The sequence below is a fragment of the Ascaphus truei genome, chromosome 2 (assembly GCF_040206685.1).
Source record: "Ascaphus truei isolate aAscTru1 chromosome 2, aAscTru1.hap1, whole genome shotgun sequence".
NCBI lineage: Eukaryota > Metazoa > Chordata > Amphibia > Anura > Ascaphidae > Ascaphus > Ascaphus truei.
The window spans coordinates 422,838,466-422,859,019 of NC_134484.1; the positions used below are offsets into that span (position 1 = coordinate 422,838,466).

Genomic DNA, 20,554 nt, shown 5'->3' on the forward strand with positions numbered 1-20,554 from the left:
CATATGCACATTTTGATATACATTTTGTCTACAAATGGTACACAGAGACAGCATCATATATCTATACATATAAAGAGTAGTCTTAACAAAACATTAAATACAATTTTAATTTCTATTGTAATAAAGAAAGTCTTATGCTTCCCTTAAGTACCTATATGGCAAAATTAGGGTTTCAATGACCTGACTCTTGATAGAGCAACATAGTCCAACAGTAGTCCATGACTGAAAACATGCTTAGGTAGGTAAAGACATATATTATCAAACATTTGGCCTTGTGATTTATTCATGGTCACTGAAAAAGCCAATTGCATGGGAAATTGTTTAAGTTTGAAATGGAATGGTAAATGTGTGCCTGATGGAATGAGTGTGATTCTTGGAATAAGAACTGTGTCTAAGTTTGCTGCACTCATCAGTTTTGCTTCGATTATGTGTTTATATTCGAGTAACAGTAAGTCTTGTACCATTACATAGTCCTCTCAATAGCATTACGTTTCTAAGGAGTATGATAACGGTTCCTACTTTAAGGTTCAGTTCATGAGAAGGCATTCCGGTTGGAGTAAAACTGTTTAAGAATTCTTCAGGGAATGCAAGTTGATTAGCAGTACCATGACTCACAATAGTATCCATTCATTTGAAGACCACTTCAGCTCCATAAATATGGCTGAGTACTTTATTGTTGAGATCAAGAGTCTTCGTTTGTAACACTCAGTATTGTTCTTCCTTTAAGTTCTTCAGGAGTATTAACCATAAAAAAGTCAATGTCACCGTATAGTTGTGCAAATGTAGCTTGATTTTCTGGATAGTAGTGTGCGGGTAATGTTACTGTATCGCCTGTTTTTTTATCACCAACGTCAAGGAGCCATTCCGCTAATTCCTTTTCACTTTCCAGAGCCCGCATATTTTGTTTCAGCTTCAACACCTGTAATTCTCCCCAGAGGCGATGCTTCTTTATACAACTTGCAACAGTAAGAGACAGTAAACCACGCAAAATAACTGGTAGGACTTGCCTGGAATCTCCACCCATATCTATTGCCTTGCCTCAAAATAGTTTACATACAATAGTCCTGTTAGATCACGCAATAACCTATCAACAGCCTGAAATGCGTGTGCATGCATCATTGGTGCTTCATTCCATATGAATAGTTTTGATTGGATTAGATTTCAGGCTTCCTTCGTGTTTGGCTCTATATTGCAAGTTGATATTGCAGTTATTTTCAAAGGTATTTTGAAGACGGAATGAGCAGTTCGGCCTCCAGCTAATAGTGTTGCTGCTATTCCTGTTGACGCAATTGCTGTTGCTATATCTATTCATCCCAAGGGCAGTACAAACGACACAGGGTCATCCCTTAAGGTTGGAGGAAAGGAGATTTCACCAGCAACAAAGGAAAGTGTTCTTTACAGTAAGGGCAGTTAAAATGTGGAATTCATTACCTATGAAGACTGTGATAGAAGATACAATAGATTGTTTAAAAAAAAAGGATGGACGTCTTTTTAGAAAGGAAAGGTATACACCAAATAAGTAAACATGGGAAGGATGTTGATCCAGGGAGTAATCCGATTGCCAATTCTTGGAGTCAGGCAGGAATTTATTTTTCCCCATATGAAATATCATTAGATGATATTTCACTGGGGTTTTTTGGTTTGCCTTCCTCTGGATCAATATACTGTATGTAGGGATATAGGATAAAGTATCTGTTGTCTAAATCTATCATAGGTTGAACTTAATGGACATATGTGTTTTTTCAACCTCATCTATGTAACTATGTAAGAAAAGTAAGTATTTTGTTATGTTCAAGAGCACCATTTGCTGACTCTTTTTGAAGTTTAATGGCTGCAGTGTCATGCCCTTTATATACATACTTGTACATATATTTTACACTTTTAACAGATGCACACACTTCCACCTTGATATGCGCATTGAAATTCTTTGAGAGCTACAGATTATAAGGAACTATCTGTGGCTGCTGCCAGAATTACTCTACTCTTTCCTAAATCTGTCTCAGCGTCTCCCATGCTGAAACCCTCTCCTGGCTTCCTATCAAATCTAACATCTCGCACTCAATTCTTCTCACTTTGTATTGCATGTCTTTATTTATATAGCGCCATTAATGTACATAGCGCTTCACAGTAGTAATACATGTGGTAATCAAATAAATAACAGATAATATAAATAACAGATCATGGAAATAAGTGCTTTAGACATAAAAGTAACATTAAGGACTTTTAACATCACTTTTAAAGCTTTACACTCTTCTCCTCCTCCTTACATCTCAGCCCTAATTTCTCGCTATGCACCAGCCTGACTCTTGCATTCTGCTCAAGGATGTCTTCTCTCTACCCTTTTTGTATCTAAAGCCCTCTCCCGCCTTAAACCTTTGTTACTGACTAACCCACACCTCTGGAATGCCCTTCTCCTCAATATCTGACTAGCACCCTCTCTATCCACCTTTAAGACCCACCTTAAAACACACATGCTTAACGAAGCATACGAGTAGCTCAGTGGCTGATACTTTACACCTCATACATAAATCTTGGCCCCTTGCAGACGCACTTACCAAAACGCCTTCCTACTGTCTCTGTACATTATTCCTACCTACCACTAATCATGGGTAAACAATCGAGTCACAGTTCCTATTCATAGGAGATATGGTTTTGCAAGTATCCCCTTCTGGATAAATACAAATATCCCACTCAGTAGGCAGTTTACCACCGTCTTTGACAAATATAACTACAACTTCGGTCTTGGATGTAGTGGCATTGTATCTTCATACTGTATGTCTAGTTCAGGATCTTTCATGAATACCATTTTTACTTTCATTGTTGGATTGGTTTCATTAATTTCATGCATTTTTTATAGAATTCAGCATATGGATTCGTTCTTCGTAAAATTTCGTCCAGTTGTAGCATTTCAATTTCACTACAGCCACTGTTTAATTTCTTCTCTAATCGTTTTGGACAACTGTCCATATCCTGGTTTGTTTGTCGATTTGCGCATAATGGAGACACCCTATGATAAATGTAACCGTGTATTCTAAAAGAGTAGTCCATGTCCAGAAGGTGCATTTATTTCAGCTCCCATCGATGAAAAAGCTAGAGCAGAATTGTACTCTCTGATATGATCTTGGTAATTTTGTGCTTCTGGTGTTACTTATGTCAGTAGTTTTTTCAATAGTTCAGGTGCTTCTGTTTAATGTGCCAGACAAACTTTCCTATCATGACAGCTCTTTGTGTATTTCTTTGATGTGTTCAGTTCAACGGTCTAATATTTTAAGTTACAAAACGTACACATTTACTCGTTGGATTACCAAAATCGATTTCTACGCATATTTCTTGATTATTGGCATTATGCAATTCACTATTTAACCTTCTCATTTTGGCTTGCTTTATCTCTCTATTTGAGTTTAATCGCTGGTTTCTTTCTTCTGCTGTTTCGCTTTCTCTTTTTTTAGCATGTCGTATTTGATCAGTGTTTAATTGTTGGTTTCTTTCTTCTGATGTCTCATTTTCTCTCTGTTGTCTGTATTATTGTCACGTACCTCGATTCATAACTATAATTTGGCTAAATTAACATTTCTAGACATTATCTTTCATATGAGAGAGCTGGAATTCAAAATGTTTAAAAAAAATAGCTGTTGTTACCAACTACATTTTTAGAAATGACACAGATACTATAGAGTTTTATACATATATATATATATATATATATATATATATATATATATATATACATATATATACAGGCATACCCCGCTTTAAGTACACTCACTTTAAGTACACTCACAAGTAAGTACATATCGCCCAATAGGCAAACGGCAGCTCACGCATGCGCATGTCAGCACGTCCTGAACAGCAACACCAGCTCCCTACCTGTACCGAAGCTGTGCACAAGCGGGGAGACTATAGAGCCTGTTACAAATGCGTTATTTACATCAGTTATGCACGTATATTACGATTGCAGTACAATACATGCATCGATAAGTGGGAAAAGGTAGTGCTTCACTTTAAGTACATTTTCACTTTACATACATGCTCCGGTCCCATTGTGTACGTTAATGCGGGTTATGCGTGTATATATATATATATATATATATATATATATATATATATATGTATATATATATATATGTTATATATATATAAACATACATTTCGGACACACAAACGGGACCTTCCTCAGGGTAGTGCAGGGTATAAATATATATAAAACAAATATATAACCACTGCGCTTCTCCATGTAAGGAGCATGCAGCTGGCGAAGGGATTGGCCATACAAATGTGGAAAACAGAAAGGGAATCCCTGCGCTTCTCCCTTTGGGATAGCAATAAATGGGGAATATATATATATGTGTGTGTGTAAAAAAGCTTGTGGACAAAAAAGTGCCTTAGAAAAGGTATGAAACGTAAGTATTTAAGATTTACAATGCTCAGTTTTTAATCATTTTGGTTATTTACTGCAAAAACCCTCACAGAAAACACTTTTGTCAGATGTTTTTTCCCACCTTACAGGATCTTAAAAACAATCTAGCAGATATCCAACCAGATTTGGAAAATACAATCTACAGTAGGGCCACAATAGAGCAAAAAAGTATATATTCTCTAAATTTGAATTTTTTTGTTTGTTTAATATGCATAAGGAAGAGCAAATAGATGGGCTGAGAACCAGTCCCGAAATCCGGTGCATTAAAAAAAAACATACAGAATTTATCATCACTGTGTCAACAATTGAGTGTAGATAATATATCAGCAGGAATCCTTTTTGTAAGAAAGATCTGCGCAGGTGAATTTATCATAGCCATGAGTGTAGAAAGCATGAAATGTGACTGAACCCCTGTGAGGGAAGATGGGAGGCAGTCACGGACGACCCGCATTAACAGAACTATCAGCGCTGTCTACACAATATTAATCCTATGGGTATGCAAACAAATATAAATAATCCAACTGGCAAGAATATCAGCACAATGATGTTGAAAAAAATATTTGTTGGAACAACTCACGGTCCGCCGTCTATACGATGATTCCTGCGTGGCGTGCTACCAGGCACTTGATGTGAATCAGGAAAAAACCCTGATGAGGAACAGCCGATGCACTGCAAATAAGCAAAGCTGGATGTAGTGACCAAGAAAACGATTTATTGAATAAAATCCACAAACGGTGTACTGACATGTCATCTAATGCGTTTCGCACGGCGTAGCTGCTTTCATAAAGGTGCTTTCATAAAGCACCTATGCCATGCGAAACACGTTAGAGGACTTGTCATGTTTGTGGATTTTATTCAATAAATCGTTTTTGCGGTCATTACGTTCAGCTTTGCTTATTCGCAGTACAGCGGCTGTTCATCATCAGGGTTTATTCTTGCATAAGGAAGTGAAAATTTGAGTTTCTGTAGCACTTAATAGTTTATCAAGGTAATGGAGAGAACCTCGCTCCAGTAACCCCAGATGTGTGGTACTGCGTGCTGCCTGGGAGTCAAACGAACAATTGGAGTTGGTGTAGACTGTTAAGAGGACAGTATCCACACAGAGAATCCCTAGTGGTGGCGCACTACAGACCAATAGTTATATATATATAAGTGCCACTAGGCACTTAATAGTTTGTTACGTTTATAAAATAACACAGTGGAGCCTATATACTACAGTCGTCCAGAGGCTAACATAATACACATTGGAAAGCAATGGAATATTTTCATTTGATAAATCCGGTGCAGTTCTTTTGCACTGGTTTTACCCCAGTTTTACAGCTGGGATATTTAGTAAATAGCCCCAATAAATTCCAGATAGTGTAGGCCAAAATACCCATAAACATATGGATACAATACAGACATTATCTCAACATAGAACACATAGCAAGTTTAATATTACAGTAGGTTAATGAGAAAAAAACTAATCTGCTACAAGCTTTAGTTTCAGAGAGAGGAAACATCTCATTAAAAAATAATCATACTATCACTTTACAAAGTTAAGTACAACAATTTAAAGTGGAAACTGTCCGTCCTTTAATGGCTCATGTAACCTTTACATCACCATGCTGGTTTCATTATTTAAGTACAAAACAAAAGGCTAATTTTAAGACCATACAACTTGGATGGTAACTTGCTATCCATGAAATAACTTTAATGGAGGATTTAGCTAAAGAAGTTCAAATTCATTTGACCACAGATGTTTAGAGCTAATAACAAGAGATGTTAATCTTCAGCAACAGAGTACTAGTTACTTGTTAGCAAGTATCCATATTCTCTATTTATGTTGTAGGAGAAGGCAATACAAAATAATTTAAAAAATCTATAACAGCAAATGAAAGAGTAAAAAGCAAATGTAAATCTTTGCCTTTAATTTTCAATTATTGCTACGTAACCTATGCAAAAATAAAACTACTAAACTGTCTCATTTTGACTAGATATTATATTATTATCAGTTATTTAGAAAACCTTGAAATTATTATATTTAACCTTTTAATAAAAACAAAAGCATCAGTTTTAAGAATCTTTAAGTATGTCAGGTCATGGATATTTTTCAGACGAAAAGTCTATGGGGAGGTTCGCATTAACTCTTTGAATGCCGGAGGGTGCGGTGGGACCTGAGTGCCACAGCCCATTCATCCCAGTGCGGTCCCGTGACTGCGACAGACATTTTGGAGGAAACGGAAGAGAAGGGATCCTCCGGCTCTGTCTCCTCACTCCGGCTCTGTCTCCTCACTGGTTAAATCTCGTCCTGTGCTTCATGGGAACACAGGACGCGATCAAAACCAAAAACAAACAAGCCTTTTGAGAATAACGCAGCATTACGACACAGGCCCCAGAAGGATATGTTTACAAGGTTAAAAGCTAGGTGAATGATCATTTAAAAAATTATATTGTAATTAATTTTATTTTTAATTACCATTCAGAGGTTTAATAGTTTAACTAAACCCACCATTAACTTGAAGTTTTACTTACTAATAGGTTAAACTATGAAACATTTATGTTTAATAATGACCAAATACTTATATATTTTTACAATCAATAATCAGTTATGTAGTTGTTACCCTTTTAGCATTTTACTGGCATTAGTTTAATTTGGTAAGGCTTCACCTTTCTTAGTGATTTCTCTAACCCAGAATGTTACAAAATGCAAAATCTGACCTCTTTTGCCACAGAATGTATATGCAAATGAGTTATCTTTTCATGCAATGTTAATGTAAAAATCTTACTGAATACAGCGTGTTTCCACTTTTTATTACAATTACATAGTTCCTGTACATATTGAATAGTTTGTCAACTATTAAGGAATAGGACTGTACGCATTACAAACAGGGCTGTCGACAGCTTTCTCGGGACCCAGGACTAGAGTTCCCACTTCGGCACCACGTGTCTCTTCCTTTCCACCCACTCTCTCATACTCTTCACTCCCTTTCCTCATGTATTCCCCTCTCCCCCACTCACTGTCCTACTCTCTCCTCCCTCCCCCTTACTCTATCTTTCCTCCTTTCTCACTCCCCCCCCCTTCTCTCACCCACTCCCCCCTCCTCTCTCCCCTAATACCGCAATGGATAGCAACCCCTACGAATTTTACCTCTTTGGGGGGAGGGAGGACTCCGGCCCCGCGGTGGACGAGTGCTGGGGCTCCACGTCCGAATGCGGAAGTTGGGCCAGATTTCCAGCGCCGGCCGAATGCACCAGGGAGAGGGGGTGGGTTGGTGTGAGATGGCCTAGCAGCTGGGGAGAGCTGTGGTCCAGCAGGACACGGAGGCCCCATTGGCCAGACGCGGAAGCGGGGCTGGGCCAAAATTCCTGCATCGGCCGGCTGGCGCCCCACAGAGCCTCTTGGCCCAGGACACTTGTCCTGGCTATCTCCCCTGTCGGCGGCCCAGGTAACAATCATAAGACAAATACTTGAGAGACAAAAATCAAATAGCTTTTTCATCCATTCACTACAATGCCTTTCAGGCAACCGTCACTGTAAATTATTTAAATTAGAATATTTCTCCTATTTATAAAAAAAAGAAAATGATACAACACGATATCTGTGATAATGTGGGCCAAAATACTCACCTCTGATGCACATTCTTGCAGAGTCCCCACCACTGGAATTAACATATTTGAATGAGGAGATTTGAGCAGCCGGGCCAATAGTGGAATCCCTCCAGCTTTGCGGATTGCTTCTTTATTTCTAGTACTTTTACTGCAGCTCCAGAGAGCCAAAGCTCCACATCGTGCCACTTCAATGTCCTTTTGCTTCTCTGGGGTGAGGTTGGATGATCTCATTGGAACACAGTCTAACAATCCAACCTTAAGGAAAATATTTATAGTTAAACAAAGGGAAATGCAGCACAAAGTATATTGATAATTAGTCAAACAAATAGAACCACCAGAAATAATGTTCGGTGGTGTTTTTGAAGATTATTTTTACAATGTTGTTACTATTATATAAAAATACATTTTTGTTACAGAAGTTTGTAAATTATAAATCAGGGCTGCATTACTGACTAATCATAATGCTCTCCACAGATATATTGATTTAGAATGCAAGCACGGAATACAGTAAATGGCGGTGAATGCAAACAATTTTATAGATACTATACATTACATGAGGTGGTTCTCTTTCAACATCTGTTACTACATTTCCTAAAAAGAGGTTTGTATGTATATTGATATGGTTTGAATACACAGCAATTTTTTTTATTTTTTTTTGAGGGAGGGGGATTCCTAAGTGGAAATTTATTTATTGCCCTGGAGTCATGAAAGCATGATTCTCTGTATCCTGCCCAAATCAGCAGTATCTGCCCTTAAGTTAATTACTCCAGGGTATCTCTTTTTTGGCTCTATTACAACTAAAGACACAAAGCATGATTTATTTATGGTTCATTATCTTAAACACACATTTCTCAAGAAATAACAATTATGATTATTGTGATTGTCGTCAATTTCTATGGACCCAACACTAAGAAAAAAAAATCCTTCTACTCATTTGAACTTATCCTATTACTCAATATTTTTAAGGTAAAATTAGCAGAAATGTTGTTTCCTTATGACAACCAAAGGAAGAACCTATATTTTTCTGATTCTTTCGGTATATCGGTTTGTAAAGCAGATATGATCAAGAAATTTTGTCAAATAGCCATTTAAATACATTTGATGACTATGTTTTTTTTTCTCAAGGATCAGCTAATTCAAAACCAGCCGTACCGCAACTATTGCAATTGTCACATATTTTATGTATAACAATTTCCAAAACTGAACAGTACAAAACACACAGGCTGGTAGTTTTTCCTTTTAGAAATACAACTGAATTTGTTTTTTTTTTTACCAGGCATTTGTTAATTTTTAGTACCTGTTTTATGAATAAGTGGTACTGTATTTTTCCAGAAGTTAAATAGCAGCAATTATGGATGAATTAGTCATTTAAAAATGCCCTCCCCAAACTTCAATTTAAAACTTTTCCAATCTCCTGACCTTTTCAGAACTCAGTTGGAAAGGCTTTTTTTTATTTCGGCTTTTTTTTTTATTCCTATCTAGCATTTCAAATTGACTCAATTTTAGAACTGGAAAATTACTTAAAGAAAAGCCATTATCAACCAGCCAGGAAAGGAGGGGTTATTCTAATGCTGCTTAGTACACTGCTGTAAATGATTAATTCTGCTCATAAACATTAAAAGTTCTAAATCTAGTTGTTGTGAATCCCAGCATATTTTATATTGGCAGAACATACTTGATACATCTTACTGGGCATGCACAGGTACAGTGTCATTAATTTTATGACTGCACTTAAATGAATGGCCATGCACTTTCATGTTTGAAAACCTCAATATTTTGTTTAGCTCCTGTAGAAAAAAATGCTGAAGAAATGTCTCCCATGATTGTATTTTCGTTGGTAGTGCCTGTTGCAAAAAAACAACTAAGACGTTTTTACAGCTTGGGGAACATTTTGCCAGAAAAATACCCATTCTGCTAACAAAGCTAAACATGTTCTCCTGAACTTGCAGCCACTGCTGTATCAAAGTAACATTGACCCTCTTGTTCATATACAAATTAAGTAAAATAAATAACAACAAAGTTCTAGTCAATACACATAAAAGCTACATAGTGTAATACATAAATATATTTTTATGAGGTTGTCCTCTGTTGCGCTTCCCTATATAAAGTGCACGTAAGACACCTCCCTCTATTGCACCTGAAATTTCCTATAATTGGAATATGGTCAGTCAAGAATAAAAGGAAAAAAAAGGCTTATCTGGGCTAGAACAATAGTGTGTGTATGTATATGTATATATATGTATATAATTTTATTTTGTGTATATATCATTTTGGTATTATTTACATTTTGTATATACGGTTCCTTGGGATCGAATACTTTTTAGGTGGATATTTTAATTAATTTATTTTTATTTTCATTATTTTATTTAACATGCTTTATCTATTGTTATTTTCATTTTTTGGTACAACATTTGTTCATTGTTATTGACTTTCATATACATTAGCAATATTCACAATATTTCCATTTACACTTTATATATGTCTCTAATGATTTTATCAATATATGTATTATTTTATATGTCTCTATTGGTACTTTATTTGAAGTCTTTATATATATCCTCTTTAGTATTATCATAGTTTACTTATTGGTCATCTGTAGGTTATTTATTTAATTATTTGTATAATCTTTATTTGTAATATTTAGGTTGTATAAATGTATGTTTTTATTTTTTCATGGCCCTATCGTAGTAGTTATATCCATTCTTTAATAATTTATGTGTCCTATGTTTCGCCACCTATATCTGTTTATTTGTGCCAGTTATTACCTTTCATTTGAGTTCGGGAGCTATTCTAACCCTGGTTGGACTAGTATGTATGTGGCCAAGCCTATCCCTTGTAAGATACGGGTTGCTAGGCAACCCATTGGCTATAAATACACAGATTGTATAGCATCCATCATCAGCCCTTTGAGAAAGTCGCCGTCTGGTGACGAAACGCGTCAGGGAATGTCATCGCGTTATCGCGTCATTACGACTTTACGCATGCGCACGAGGAGGCTACCTTGAGCACGAGATAAGATTGCGGCCATTCAAGTGTAGGAGGCAATCTCTGGGACTCTTACAGACGGATTTGACCATTGAGGACATCTCTGGTTTCCTGGTAGCAGTCACACAGCCCTGAGGGAGCTTCGATCTGCTGATTCCTGATACAGAGAAACCGGATGGTGGTGAATTATTCACAAATTGCCTGATTTGTTTTTACTCTTGTGAGTGCATTTCCTCCCCCCCCTCCCCTTCCTTTTTTACCATTAAATGTACAATTTTACGCTATGGGGCGTGCGCTCTCTCTCTATATATATATATATATATACACACACACTATTGTTCTAGCCCAGATAAGCATTTTTTTTTGTCTTTTATTCTTGACTGTCCATATTCCAATTATAGGAAATTTCAGGTGCAATAGAGGGAGGTGTCGTACGTTTGAAATATGTTCCCGTACACCTATTAAGGTGCTATGGAGTTCATCTCCATTTTTTTCCAACATTGACAAATTAGGACGCAATTGGGTCCATAAATATTCATTGCTTGCCATCTACCTAGAACACACCCTTGATAAAGTCAGTACAGCAGCTGACGAAATGCATTGGTCTACGTCACTGTGTCCGCTGATCAGCTGAGTGAGGAGTGAGGTGTTCCTGAGGTGTATGCCGCACGCAGACTATCAAAGCGTGCAGCTTTATTTGAATTCGTTGCCGATATCGGGAGCTTCCCTGCTGGATTAGAGACCTACAAGCTGGACTACTACATCATACAAGCTTTCGGTTTGCGGTGGTTGGAGTAAAGAGGGAGATCGATCTGAGTGTATCCGGATCAGCGTTGTATTGCCGCCAAGCAGCATATCGGAGAGACGTAGATCACGGAGTGACGTGTATACCTTTTGGGTTCGTCAAGTCTACATACTTCTGGTGAGATCGTTCCTATATCTCCATTCCCTGCTATTGCTTGTTTCCAGCCTTCAGTGATTCTACTTTGTTGCTGATGAGTGCGATCTGGCTACATTTTGCTACATAACAGAGTTGCTACAGGTGCGCCGACGAGTATTCTAAAACTTGCCTTGGAAAATCTGGGGCTATCACCAACAAGATCCAGGTACATGCTGCAAACATTTCAGTGACATTTCTGCAGAGACTAATGGCCCATCGGATTAACACAGCAGGGGTTACTGGCACTCCCATTCAGTTTGAATGGGACTGTCAGGGACCCCCGCTGTTAATCCGACGGGCCATTAGTCTCTGCAGAAATGTCACTGAAATGTTGCAGCATATACCCAGCATGTACCCAGCATGTACCCAGGATGTACCCAGCATGTACCTGGGTCTTGTTGGTGATTGCCCCAGATTTGTTTTAGAATACTCGTCCATACTACAGTATATCTTTAATCAAGAGCATTTACCTTTACCTTTATCGGCTGCACTACATCTCTATATACTAGCTTCTACTAGTCCCCGTTTACACGTGGCCACAGGGGCGAGGGACTTTTACAAACCTACTCCTTATTCTCCTCATCAGTTTATTCATTGGACACTTCATTGGTATATTTATATACCCTCGTTGTTTGTGTATCTTGTAGTCTACTAATTTGTGTATATCTTACCTTGTTTATATCCTGGGACCTTGTTTCCTTGTTTTCTAAAAAATTGCATATATATATATATAATTTATAAAAGTTTTTTTTTGCACACACACTGCATACATTCACAGCACACTGCACACACTCACAGCACACTGCACACACTCACAGCACACTGCACACACTCACAGCACACTGCATACACTCACAACACACTGCATACACTCACAGCACACTGCATACACTCAGCACACTGCATACACTCACAGAATACTGCATACACTCACAGCACACTGCACACACTCACAGCACACTTCTCACACACACACAGCACACTGCATACATTCATAGCACACACTCACAGCACACTGCATACATTCAGAGCACACTGCACACACTCACAGCACACTGCACACACTCACAGCACACTGCATACACTCACAGCACACTGACACACTGACACACACACACAGTCTCACACAGTCAAATACACACCCACACACACAAAGAGACACACTGTCTCTTTAAGGGAGCTTGCTCTCGCAAGCCGGAAGCAGAAGCAGGAAGCAGAGACAGGGAGAAGAGCTGCCAGATGCCGGGTAAGTGCTGTGTGCTGTTGCCCCACTGGGAACGCTGGGAGAGTTCTCAGCTTTCCCCCTCCGGCGGACACGGTACCACCTCAAAAAAAAAAACATTTTCACGGGTGGCCCCCGAGGACCGCGCTATAACGGGGTTAAGCTGTATATATATATATATATATATATATATATATATATATATATATGTATATATTAGAAAAAAAGAAGAGAAAAAGCGCCCGATCCTTGTGTAAAATCAGATAAACAATTTTTAATAAATCATGGACAGACAAATGCACACTCACACTTTGTCAATAAAATTAAGGCATGTTATGGGACCAGCCCATGCACCAGATTGAAGACTCCACGGTAACCTCCACAAGATTGCGTCCGAAATGGCTCCAAATACACGTTTGTTGTTGCCGCAATAACCGGAATGGATATTCTTCCTTTAGAATGAAGCTTTTCAGTACCATGCAGCCGCCATTGCTCTCACATGAATCAGGGACCAGGAAGATCTTCACTGACGTCCTCACACTGGCGTCTGGACTGCTTGACCACCATAGTTTCAATGCCACGTGATCCTACGCGTTTCTTCCGTCTCAGCGGATTTCATCAGGGGATACACAAGGATCGGGCGCTTTTTCTCTTCTTTTTTTCTAAAAAGTACGTTGGGAGGTTGGTGAGCCCAAGAAGAAGCAGCCTGGACTTTATTATTGTCATAATCATGGACTCATATGGACTTAAGTATCATTATTTTTATTTATAGTTTTTTCCTATTTTTTGGCTTATTTTTAACATTTTTTATGGTACTTACAACATCAGCTATATAGTTTAAGATACTTTTTTACCTATTTTTATCCATATGTCACAATAGTGTGATTATTCCATTTTTCATTTTTTCCATTTTTCATTTTTATTTTTATTTTCATGCACAATTCTTATTTTTATTTTTATTTTTTGGGCTATACATATATTTTACTTTAATTGTATAATTATTTGTTTCATACCACAAGCATATTGGCATGTTATACTTTTAATAGGCATCTGTGCTGGGTGCAACATCTTGCCACATTTGATCAGGGCTGCAGCAATTTGGGTGTAGTGTGTGAAGGGCGCTGTCTTTATTCTTGATATATGTATATATATATATATATATATATATATATATATATACATACATACATATATATATATATATATACATATATATATATATATATATATATATATATATATATATATATATATATATATACATATAAAAATGTTACCAGACGTGGATCCGGAGAACAGAAACAGCTCACAGCCAGGTAGATAAAAAAAATTGCATTAATTTAAGCAATACATGGCACTGCAACCAACGTTTCGGTCAGCTCAACGTGACCTTCCTCAGAGATGTGCAGTGAATGAGTGCCAGTGACCCAACATATATACCCATGCCAATCATATATTTCATGCAACTCACCCGTGTAGAAACTGACAAAGCCTGCGAAACCGCATGTGTAAACAGTCTGTGACACGCAAACGAGCCGTGGAACGCACCGCCATCTTGAAAGTGCTAGTCAGATTACTGATACAGATGCTGGGCCAATGACTTTCCCTGCTCACGATGACGCTACAGTAAGCGACCAGAGCGCTTGATAAATTGCATATCACCACTGCTGCGCATGCGTGACTGAGCCAGGGACGCCATACTGCACCCGATCATATAATTCAGACTGCATATGCGTGAATACTCTGTGCTTCTGGTGCTTGAGCATGACATCACCCCGTGTTGTCCAACGTTGCCAAGGCAACGTGACCGCGGTTCAGACATGCACAATATTACCAATACTACAGAGAATCCCTTTTTACATGAATTTTTACATGGTGAAAGGCAAGGTTTCAGACCTGTGTAAGACATGTGAATGTGCTCACAAGTGATATTCTTTATTGGCTATATGCTAACGGTGGAGGATTTTTGTCACCTTTTTCACCCACCATAACTTAAAATGTGTGTGGTGTGTGTATACACATACACACACAGTTTTGTTTTTATACAAAGTGAAAAAAACTAATCAGCATCATGCTACCATACACATACAAACGTACATAATATATAATATATGAAAAAAAATAGAAACATTAAAAGATGTTTTTTTTGTTGTCAAGTCTCATTAAAATAGCTGTACAATTGAATTAGTAAATGTGTGTATCTTTTTTTTTTTTTTTAAACTACAGAGTCTACTTTAACGCAATGAACACAACATCGGTCTCAGTGTGATTGCAGTATTGTGTGTGTAACCCTCAGACTCCCCCCCACCCAGTCGCAGATCAGACCCCCTAGGGTGTGCTAAGGTCTGGCTACATGTCTCTTGGTGATGCATACCTGTGAGGAACAGGAGGGCCTGAGTCTCCCGCGATGGTATGGGGGAGAAGAGGGACAGGCTTCTGGGGTACATGCCTTCATCTGGTTCTAGTGGTGCAGCGCCTCCATCTCTGGCAAGCCCTATCAGGGTAGGGTGAAATCCTTCCAGAGAACCCCGGTCTCACACAGTCTCTTATAAAACAAGTACCAGCAGCTCTTTATTATCCGCAGCAGCACACAGCACACAGCAGTATCAGGTACAGCAGGTCTTCTCTCTCCAGACTGTACCCCTTCAGGATGGTCTGGGGGTTCTCAGTTGTTTCCCTGCCACCAACCCAAGTCACAGGCACTCAGGGTGGGGCCAACTCTTCCCTCACACCCTAAGCAGGGTGAGGGGCACTGGTCCACCACAGCTCTATAAGCTCTACTCAGGGCCTGCCTGAGCTCCTCCAAATGTGATACATAACTCTCCAACTCTGCACTCTCCTGGAACACACTCAACCAACAACTAAATTGACTGTGCACTGCCCTTTAGGACTTTGGCAGGCCCCTCCCCTATGTCTCTTGCCTTACACACAGAATCAGGTGGCCTACCTCCACCACTGAGGGCAGGGTTTGAAGCGGGGGAAACCCATGATAACTACTGGCAGCCTGCCCTTAGTAGGACTTACACCAGTAGGAGGAAAGACATATAGCCCAATTTCTTACCAGGGCTACACTCTCCCTCAGGTGCAATCCAATGGTCCCCACTGGGACCTAAATTTATCAGCACCATCCTGCAGGTGAACAATCTGGAAAACAAACACAAATGTATTAGTGTCTATACCTCAGAAAGTTCCACCCAGATGGCGATGAAAGATGACGGTAACTCCCAACATGGAGAACCTAACTAATAATAATGGCGCGGGTCAGGCTTCCTAACTTCCCGCCCATTGTGATCAGTAACCTTTACATAATAGGGCTGTACCGACCCATACTCCGGCTGATACACTACACTATGCATGTAGATGCTCCTCCCAATGCTCCAAGCCCGGATAACGTCACAGACCTTCTCTTCGTTATGATAACCCGCCCTACCGAACCTAGTTCGTAGGTACTCCATAACTGCTTCCCGGAGCCAGGTATCTCTCTGCTCCTCTATTTCCTGCATAATAGGCTCAGGCACATAGGGGAACTCATAGCCATGAGACTGTCTATACCTGGCCACTATGGCCCTGTCGGCTCTGCTTAGTTTGGTTAGTTTCCGGTCACCTGCCTGCTTGGCAGTACCCAAAACTCAGGCTCCTCTGGGGCAACATCATCATACAGAATGGCAGCCCCCTTGGGAAGGATGTTCTTTTGCTCAATCTCCCTGTAGCGATTCTCTAATTCATCGGCCAACTCCTTGGGAGAAAAGGCACCTACAGCCCACCAATGGTCAACTATATTATTTTTAATTAACAGGAACTGTGTACGGTCCATACCTTTGTGGTACCCTGTAAACAGCAGTGTCCACCACTTGTCATGGTGCTCATACCCTGACACTGCACAGGTGGTACCTGTATCTGACTCCACTTGTGAGGACACACCTGACGTGGCCGCCTCAGTACAGTGCGAGCCCCTGCGTCTACTTCTTGTATCATCTGTGTAAATGGTGGGGTTCATCTTGTGCACTACCTTACTCACATGACCCGCTTCTGCAGTAGTATGGGACCCTCGGGCCCTACCTCTATGCACAGGAGAAAAAGGCACAGGATTAGGTACATGAATCACATTTGCATAAGGTATCTCCCCATCCGACCCTTCATCACTGAGTTCCAAATCCCTCCAATCTGTAGAGTACTTGGGATTCTTAGTTAACTTATCCCCGCTAGGGCCCGGTGTCTTAACTCGGGCAGGGGCAGTGGCCGGGGCAATGGCTCTAGGGGTAGGGACTGGGGCATCGGCAATGTCCGGTATAGTGTCTATAAGTCGGGCAATGCCGCGACCAGTGGGCATCTTGCGACTTGCCCTGTCCGGCGCGCTTCGTGCTCCTCGTGTAACGCCTTGGGCCTTTAGTGCTGCAAGTGCGGCTGCCATGGCCACTCTCCTCTCTGAGAACAACGCTCCCGGGCCTCTTTGCCAGCCGGACCCGGAAGCGACGTCATCGCTGGTGGCTGCGGAATCTCCATCCACTCCGTGGTCTCGCACCGGAAGTGCGTCGAGGACCGGAAGGGGCGGTGGTGGATAATCCGGTCCGCGGACGGGCAGGTAGGCCGCAAGCCTTTTTCTCTCGCTCTCTGCAGGTTCCGTCTTCGCCTGGCGGAAGTAAGGGGGTGGTTGTGTCTCCTTACCGCTCCGCTGCCGGCTGGTAATCATTGGTTCCTCCGGAGCCGTCTCGGATCCCATCTCCGCCGCACTGGGAGTCGACCCGGCCGGGGGACATCTACGCGGCTCAGGCCGCACCAGCGGTCGCCGTCGGGGGGTGTCCGGACTCGCCTGCTCCCTCTCTCTGGTAAGTGGACTGCCATCTTTATTACAGCTGGGGTGGTTCGCCGGTAGGCGCATCGCCACCGATGATAGGCCATCTCCTTCCTCCTCCGAAGACGCCTTGGCCAGATCCTCCGCTAGGGAGTCACTAGGGTCTTTTGCTGCACCGCCAGTGGGTATTGGTACGAAACGGGCCCGCTCCGGTACCTTCACTGTGGTCGCGCTCTTCTCCGCCGGGACATCTCTTGGTTCTTTGGTTGTCTGGGCCTCGGTTCCCACCTCAGTGGTGATACAGGGAACCAGGGCAGCCTTCTCCGCCGTCTCCGTTAGGGTTCCCAGAGAGGCACTTCGTGGCGTCTTCAACATAGGCCATGGCTCAACAGGCCACAGATAGAACGTGCCACATTGAGGGCATCGTGCTGTCGTGCTTGGGGCCGGTCCGGGTGTCCTGCAGTGTACGCACAGGCACCGGAGATACTCTCGGCCGTCAACCTCCACAACCAGGAAGCCTCCTGGAAACTGAAAGGGTGTCATATTTAATTCAGACATCTTTAGCGCGGGGGTTGAACAGTTCAGTTCGCTCTTAGCTCCTCTCTCTTCAATTGTCAAACAGAAGTGAAGTTCCTCGCTCTCACTTCCTGTCCCTCCTTCTGCTGGAGAGGACGATTCTGATTGGCTCTTGCAGTGCCCCCACCCTCTGGTGGATACAAGAGGAGGGGCACTCTCTCGCTCAGAGTGACGTGGCTTCTTCTGTTGGCCAGTCACTGCACAGGTGGGTGGGCTTTCGGCTTTCGCGCCGCTCCGCTCCTTCTACAGGGGATCTGGGTTTGGCGCCAAACCCCAGTACATCTCTCGCCACATTTCTCTTGCAGCTTGCTTGCTTGCCTGCTTCGCTGTAAGCCTGTCCTGTTTCTAGATCTTAGCAGCTCGCCTCCAAATGTAACCCTCAGACCCCCCTCCCCCCCCAGTCACAGATCAGACCCCCTAGGGTGTGCTAAGGTCTGGCTGCATGTCTCTTGGTGATGCATACCTGTGAGGAACAGGAGGGCCTGAGTCTCCCGTGATGGTATGGGGGACAACAGAAACAGGCTTCTGGGGTACATGCCTTCATCTGGTTCTAGTGGTGCAGCGCCTCCATCTCTGGTAAGCCCTATCAGGGTAGGGTGAAATCCTTCCAGAGAACCCCGGTCTGGGGCGAGAGATTTCAGTCTCACACAGTCTCTTATAAAACAAGTACCAGCAGCTCTTTATTGTCCGCAACAGCACACAGCAGTATCAGGTACAGCAGGTCTTCTCTCTCCAGACTGTACCCCTTCCGGATGGTCTGGGGGTTCTCAGTTGTTTCCCTGCCACCACCCCATATAGCCCAATTTCTTACCAGGGCTACATGTGTAATTGTGATATAAGGAATTTCTTTTATCTGTCATCTCCTAAACTATTTATGATTGACATGTATCTGCATCTGCTGTCATGGCAATTTGTTTTATTGGTATATAATTAATATGTACGTTTTTCTTTACATGAAATTAAAAGGTATAAAGGAATGACATATTAAACGGCCATCCTTATTAAAGCAACAAACTTTTTTTTATAAGGATTCAATTATTAAATAGAACATGTTTAATTATCTGTTCTTTGGAATTCAACGTCACTGAGCCAAAGAAGAAGCATTGAGATCGCTGACCTTAACATTTGGGATATACAGCAACATTCCTGAGGAAAAACAGCAGTATTTACAAAGCCATGTTAGGCCACAAGACACCTTAAAAGCCTATTTAAGTGAATGGACCGTAAGGTACTTTACAGTTTAGCCCAACTAAGTAAATATTGCCACATGCATCTGTTGAGCAATTGTAAATCATGGTTCCCAAAACAAGAACATTAGGGCATTACGGTTAAAGCATTATATAATAATAAATAATAACTTTATTTCATTTAGCGCTTTTCTCCCAATAGGACTTAAAGCGCTTTACAACTCAATGTCATTGTTTACACAGTCAGTGTCTTTACTCTCTGAGCCACTCCTTCAGCCATTCAGTCTGCATGTACTGTACCTGTACTTGGGGTCTAACGCAGGGCAATGTTAAGTAGCTATGGGCTAACTGACCTTGTTTTCCACCATTGATAATATAAGTATTCAGTAAAATTAACAATTGTAAAGACTGTGTTAACTTACATCATACATTATGAACGTAGGAAAATTATTGACAAAACCCCGAAACTTGAAAATCAATCTAAAAAGTATGCAAAAAAATTCTTACATTTTACATAATCTAATCTAACAAGTACAGGCATACCCCGCTTTAAGTACACTCACTTTAAGTACACTCGCGAGTAAGTACATATCTCCCAATAGGCAAACGGCAGCTCACGCATGCGCCTGTCATCACGTCCTGAACAGCAATACCGGCTCCCTACCTGTACCGAAGCTGTGTGCAAGCGGGGAGACTATAGAGCCTGTTACAAATGTGTTATTTACATCAGTTATGCACTTATATGACGATTGCAGTACAGTACATGCATCGATATGTGGGGAAAAGGTAGTGCTTCACTTTAAGTACATTTTCGCTTTACATACATGCTCCGGTCCCATTGCGT

At 41.0% G+C, this 20,554-nt stretch overlaps 1 protein-coding gene across 3 annotated transcripts in view; it reads right to left on the reverse strand.

Moving 5' to 3' along the window:
- The window catches only part of ODAD2 (outer dynein arm docking complex subunit 2), a 273,021-nt gene that overhangs the window by 132,968 nt on the left and 119,499 nt on the right, over positions 1–20,554 (reverse strand). For all 3 annotated transcript variants that reach the window (XM_075587666.1, XM_075587667.1, XM_075587665.1), the window contains one exon: positions 8,027–8,263. In XM_075587666.1, coding sequence (XP_075443781.1) covers positions 8,027–8,263 — 237 coding nt within the window. The remainder of the gene's footprint in view (positions 1–8,026; positions 8,264–20,554) is intronic.